The following is a 6,292-nucleotide window of genomic DNA, read 5'->3' on the forward strand; positions in this document are numbered from 1 at the left end:
CAGGGCTGGCTCGGGGGAGCAGCGATTGCGTGGCCGAGGAGTGGAGCGACGCGGTGTGCGTGCGCGCGTGCAGCGGCGGGGACGGCGCGGCGGGAGCTTGCAAGTGTGCGCGTCGGCTGCAGCCAGCACAGGCGAGACGCGGGGATCGATGGCGCGCACGCGCAGTTCGCGCGGCGCGCGGGGTTGCCCCGTCGCTCCAATCTGGCCCGCAGCTTCCAGTCGGTCGTCCAGCGTAGCCGAGGTGCGCCTGGACGCGGCCGGACGCCCCCTTCCTCCGCTCGCGCATTCTTTCGGAGCTCACTGTCAGCGCGGTGTCGCGTTACGCGCCAATTAGAGCTTTTAATTGGCGTGTCCCGCTATCGCCGTCTTAACCTCGCGCGGCGCCTGAGTCATCGCTTTCCGCGGCGCGGGCTCGCGCGCCCAGCGGCTTCGCGTGCACGGCCTACGCGTCGCTTCGGCCGATTTCGTTGGTTTCGTTGATTCACTGCGCGCGCGCGTGTGCCGCCGTCGCCGCCGCCGCCGCCGCCGCCGCGCCGTTAATCAGCCGAGCGCGTTAGCGAGCGGCCGGCCGAAGAGGCAGTCGATTGCTCGCGGCGCGGCGGTCGGAGAACAAAGAACTCGCCAAGGGAACGGGGCATTTGGAGACTCGTTGAGAAAGTTAAGCGGCCCGACCCTTCGAGATCGTAGCTACTGTCAGACGTTGGCACGGGAGACCGAACGACAGCACGGGAGGAAGGGTGGATAGGCGCGATGATGCCAAACGAGGGGAGAATTTCTCGGCGACTCCGGGGATTCGTCGCGCTGCGGCATTAAAACTGAGTTGCTGTATTTGACGACCTTCGCTCTCTCCCTCTATCTCCATCAAATTCAACAAACCGCCCGCTTTCTCCGTTCCCTATCCCCCGCGCGACGGTCCGAGTGATCTTTGTGAGCTGCAACTGTTCCACGCCGACTTCCCGGTCGAAACCATACACGAAAAAGTCGATTCACTCTAACTGATTTAGATCAGCTTGATGGCCAAGCCGAAGCAGGGCGATATTGAAAGGAAAAAAGGAGATTAACAAAAAAACTCAGCGTACGCGCTCGTTCGAGCTGTTACTTTCACGAAAGCTACTTTCTTGCCACGGACGTTATACGATCTGAATTATTGGCCGTAATGTCAATGAGATACCGTTAAAGCTCATTTGATTATGATTGCTCGGCCAGCGGATATCGACGAGAGTTTTTCACCGGGAAAGATTCCGCGCGTATGATCGACGGCCACGACGCACGAACGCCGAACCGCTCGTGTGCCTTCCCTCTTTGCTCGGTTAATTGTTTTTTTTTTCTTCTTATTTGCCACTCGCACCCGCGCGCGTGACTGGCGCAACAACTCCCGTTGCGGTATCGCGCGGGCATCGCGTTAACGAGCGTTCGCACAGTCGGACGCGAAGGTGCGAGGACTTTTTGCGGCGAATTCTTCGATGGCGCGCGCCAAGACGCACGCGATAACTCGGGGCACGCGTCGCCGAGCGACCGATCCTGCGCCCGACTGCGACGACTCGACCCACGACGAAAGAAATCGGCGCGGTTTCGCGAAAGCCGGTCGGCAGTCGCCCGCGGAGGCGTCGGATGTTCGCCCGGGCCGGGCGCCAGGACAAAAGACAAAGAACCCAATCGCCTTTCCGGCCGCCACGCGGAATCGCGCGCTCGCGACAAAACCCTGCCGGGGATACAGCAGCTCGCGTCCGTCGCGGACGAGAGGAATTGGCAAGGGCTGCGCGTACACGCCCACGCGTCGCAGCGCGAGAGAGCAGCCAACTTTTCCGGCGGCCGCGAGCGAGCGACGCCAGCTAGTCGCGCTCGTCCGCCGCGGGCCGTTTTCGCGAACGCACAGGACGAGCCGTCACAGAGGGACGAGACAGAGAGAGAGAGAGATAGAGCGGTAATTAGTCGCTCGTCGCCGCCGCCGCGAAGAGGCTTTTGTCGAGAACGAGTGCGGCCGGAGAGAGTGGAGCGGCCGAGGTCGCCACGGGGAAGAGCCGCGTTATTAATAGAGCGCGTCGGAACCATCGATTGAACGGCGTCGCTCAGCTGCTTCGTTGCGCTATCGCTGGCCTCTCTCAAAGTACGGCGCCCGTGATAAAGTCGCGCGGCAATCGGCAGATCTGCGCCAGCAAAGACCACGGCGCTCTACCTCGCGCGTCTTTTACGAGACCGTCCTCCGGCTCGCCCTTGTTTTTAATTATTCGACGATGCGCACGTAAGCGGCTGCACGCGCGCGTCCGCGTAGCCGGGCATCCGCGCTGCGAGTCTTATCGGGCTCGCGCGCCGAGCAAAGCTCCGACGGCGGCCGAGAGGAGCCGGCCGCGCGATCAAAAAAAACACTGACGTACCTGTGCTTACAAGCGGCCGAAAACAAATGTCGCGTCCTCGCCGAACAGCTGATCGCTAGAGCGCGCAGACGGCGACGGGGACGGACGGACGGCGTGCGCTGGCTCTCCGGGAATCGGTGGGCACTGGCTCTTCTACGAGCGCCACGGGCACGGCCAGGCTCGCTGTTGCCGGGGTGCGCTCGCCGCTGCTCCGGGGCAGCCCGCTTCGGGCCCACAATTATCGCGAGGACCTCGCTCGGCGCTCATCTCGCCTCGCTCCTGCTCTCCCACCTCGCGCGCGATCCTACGCTCCGCTCTAGCCGACTCGCTCCCCTTGCTCCCGGAGCGAGTCGCGGCACTGACCTGTAACGACTTCGCTGGGCAACTGGCACAGGACGACGCTGCACTACAATGGATTCTCCGCTTGCTCGCACTTGCACTCGACGAGCTTGCGGAGCTTTGCCGCCGGAATAACCTCAAAACTGAGCGGTCGACGGCCAATCATCAACCAGGCCGACTCCTCGTCGAAGGACGAATCAGCCGGTGGCTGCCTCCGCGAACGCTCGATCCGGGAAGTGCGGCCTCTTCTTGCTTTGACCCGTGTCAGCGTCGTTGCGCTACGCTAGCGATAACCAACGGAGGCAGAAGCTACCTGCGACTAGCGCGACGTCCGATTTATTTCCACTGCGGGAGGGCTTTTTTTCCAAGCTCTTGCGGCAAATACACTGACACGTAATTTCGGAAAAACGTAAATATACAGACTCCTCTGGCACATAAACGAGCGCGACGAGAGGCAGCAGTCGGACGGAGCATTCAGAGAGTGCGAGAGAATGAGAAAGCGAGAGAAACCGAACAATCCATGTACGTACGTACTGCAGGAGCGCACGCGACGAAGGGCTACATTTATACAAAAGAAACGCTGTGTGTAGGTGACCGAACGACGTTTACTAGGCGGTCGAATGTAGCACCCGCTCGAAACGAACGAACGATACTGCCCGTCCGTGTACACAGTCAGCGCGACTTGCTTAGCCGCCAGCCGGGCTTATCTCCACAGTCAACGCCAGCCGTCGAGCCAACCTGCCTGCTTGCAGTAGAGAAATAGAGGGGGCCAGCGGTTTCGCCGCGCAGACGCAATAACTGGCGGCCTTCCTTTCCTCGTCTCTTCGCCAATGCCGACTATCCTTCTCTCGCTCTCACGCATAGGCTCATCTCCACAGTCTTCTATGTATTTATACTGCCCGCTCGCTCCACTCTTGATTTTATTTTCTCCTGCGTACATTTTTATTTGCCTCTCTTCCTCCGTCGTACGCTTACTACCATTCTAGCCCTTCTCTACTGTTCTACTCTGCGCTCTCTCTTATCTTCAGAGAAATATTTTAGGTACTTCATCAAAACTTTCAAAGTTCTATTCTAACGTGGAAAGAGAAATAAAACAAGTTTCAACTAATATATGTTACAATTTATATATATTATATGTATATTAAAATACAAATGCCGCTTTTCGGTGAAGAAACAGTAGACGTGGTAAAAGTTCATATTTTACATAATTTCGCAGTACTTGCTAATATCAAACATTATTAACTTTGCCAGTCAAATTTTGCATATTCCAATAAGTCTATCGTTAATCTTTCATCAATAACAGAATGACCAAACTTTTTTCAAAAACACTTTTCTAATCAACTAAAGGAATGACCGCCAAGGAGCCAAAGATTATTAAATTAAATAGAAATGCAAGGCAATCATTTTTTGGAAAGTAGTATGTAAATGGAAAAAAAAAATCTTTCATTGGATTTATAATTAATTGCATGACTTCAAAAAATTGAAGTATACTTTTGCGGGCAGTTAGTTAAGTGCTAGTACAACTTGACCAACCTTTTCTAGCTTTCAATGATCAATGAAAATCTTTTCAAATTCTTTCAAAGTAAGCAGGTTTACATATTAACTTGGAGAAGATTTTTCAGTGCTTGCATTCTCCTAGCAAAGATTTACATATCTTTATTGCTCATCCTTATCCTTAGCACCATGTTTCAAAATCCTTGTAAATTCAAGGTAATCAAACATACCATTCTTGATTGGAGCTTCTCTGTACATTTCATCAACATCATCATCAGAAAACCTGCAAGTTTATAGTAATACTGTTTTGTATAATCCATAACAATTTTTTATGATTTTTAAATTATAAAGTTTTCAGACAATGTCACTTATTTATAAATCTAATGTGAAAAAATGATGTTACCGATCACCCATTGTAGTTAGAAGCTCTCTCAATCGTTCCTCATTTATGATACCATTGTTTTCTTCATCAAAGCAACCAAATGCATTTTTTATAACATCTTCTGGATCTGTGCCTTGCAATTTTTCTCCAAAGAGCGTCAAGAACATGGTGAAGTTAATTGGTCCAGGAGCTTCATTCATCATTTGCTCCAAGTACTCATCAGTAGGATTCTTTCCTAAAGATGCTAGCATATCGTGCAAATCTTCTTTGTCTATAAAGCCATCATGGTTGTGATCAATCATATTGAAAGCTTCTTTAAATTCTGCTATCTGTGCTTGATCAAACATGGCAAAGACATTAGAAGTCGCACGCTGAGCACGTTTCTTTGTCGTTGCACGACGACCTGCAGTTTTACGAGATGACATCTTTACCTGCAAAACAAATATTTTTTTAATTTTCTTCTTATTTCATAATAAATTATACCTTAAAATTAATGCAGTAGTAGAAAATGAAAGAAGCTATGTAAACTATTTTGAAGAAAAATAAAAAGATAGAGAGTACCAAGCTTAAAATAGCCAAGTAAACTAAAATGTATTAACGAGGTTGACATTTATTTTTAGATCTTTAACAAGCAACATTTAACGAGACAAAACACTATTTAAAATAAAACCGATTATTAAAGACATTGATCAACATAATACTCCGTTAATATTCTAGCAATTAGAGCTATGAAGTTTGAACAGCTGTAAGTAATGACATACAGCGATGATTGAAAAGACAGTATAGGTCAGCAATTTGCTGAACATCGCTGTGGATCCCTTATGGAAGTTGGCTGACTAATTCAAGTTGCCAGGCCATAACTCTAATTCAAGATGTGGTTTATATTTACAGTTAAATAATACAGCCTTGAAACTATTTAAAAATATTCAATTGATTATGATTTTGGAGCATTGAACTTTATCACTTGATGATTAATCAAAACAAATAAATGGCTATCCAAAAGTGAAGCATTATTTTTTGTATTTTAACAAAATCCGAAGGAAAAGAAGACTGATTTGTTATACTTACGTTATAGCGCAAATTTTTGAAATTCGACAATCTACAAACAAATGAATCGTATAAATAAATAAAGATAAAGAGGCTGTATTATTAAGCTCAGCTTGATAGTTCCGTAAAAATCTGTGAGTGACGTAAAACGATTACCACAAAAGGCAGTGATCCGAGCAAAAATCAGATCACGTATCGTGTATGCGCGGGTAAAAAATAAATGCCACTTTCTCAACAACGGCAATCGAGGCCACGGAGGATGATTCTTAGTCACTGGTATGTGAGGAGCACGACAATGGCGGCTCAGTAACACGTTAAACAATGACAGTGGCGTTTAAACTGGATGAAATATTGAAAGCTTATGACTAAAAACACATAACGTAATGACTTACTACTAGTTAAGTGTGTAAAACGTTGAGATATGCAAGTCCGAACGGCTGTTCTAGTTGAGTGCGTGAGAGGAGAGTTGTTGCGGCGCTCGAGTCAGCTCACAATTCACAAGACGACGTACAACTGCAGGCGACTGCGCGATCGAGCTGCGCAGCTATAGTCGAGCGAGCAGCCGTTCACCACACCCGCGAGCAATCGCCCTCTCGCGGCCGACAAGTCAACTAATTTCGATAAGGGAATGGAACTGCAACGACTTCGAACCCTATTTGGCTTCGCTCGAAGATCT

At 49.8% G+C, this 6,292-nt stretch overlaps 1 protein-coding gene across 1 annotated transcript; it reads right to left on the reverse strand.

Annotated features, from left to right (window-relative positions):
- Nucleotides 1-3,803: 3,803 nt before the first annotated feature.
- LOC131672323 (myosin regulatory light chain sqh) lies at nt 3,804-6,146 on the reverse strand. The gene is made up of 3 exons (XM_058949466.1): nt 6,009-6,146; nt 4,591-5,000; nt 3,804-4,470 (listed from the first exon to the last, which is right to left on the reverse strand). The coding sequence occupies exons 2-3, from the start codon at nt 4,992-4,994 to the stop codon at nt 4,350-4,352; spliced, it is 525 nt and encodes a 174-aa protein (XP_058805449.1). The 5' UTR covers nt 4,995-5,000; nt 6,009-6,146; the 3' UTR covers nt 3,804-4,349.
- Nucleotides 6,147-6,292: the final 146 nt, after the last annotated feature.

Source organism: Phymastichus coffea, unplaced genomic scaffold, assembly GCF_024137745.1.
Source record: "Phymastichus coffea isolate CEN01 unplaced genomic scaffold, Cenicafe_Pcof_1.1 PCOF00148, whole genome shotgun sequence".
NCBI classification, from domain to species: Eukaryota; Metazoa; Arthropoda; class Insecta; order Hymenoptera; family Eulophidae; genus Phymastichus; species Phymastichus coffea.

Bases quoted from the DNA above. Each gene is read 5' to 3' on its own strand.
- LOC131672323 (XM_058949466.1), bottom strand. From the start codon at position 4,994: ATGTCATCTCGTAAAACTGCAGGTCGTCGTGCAACGACAAAGAAACGT. The intron at 4,471-4,590 runs GTAACATCATTT...ATAAACTTGCAG, and splicing joins CTAACTACAATGGGTGATCG to GTTTTCTGATGATGATGTTG.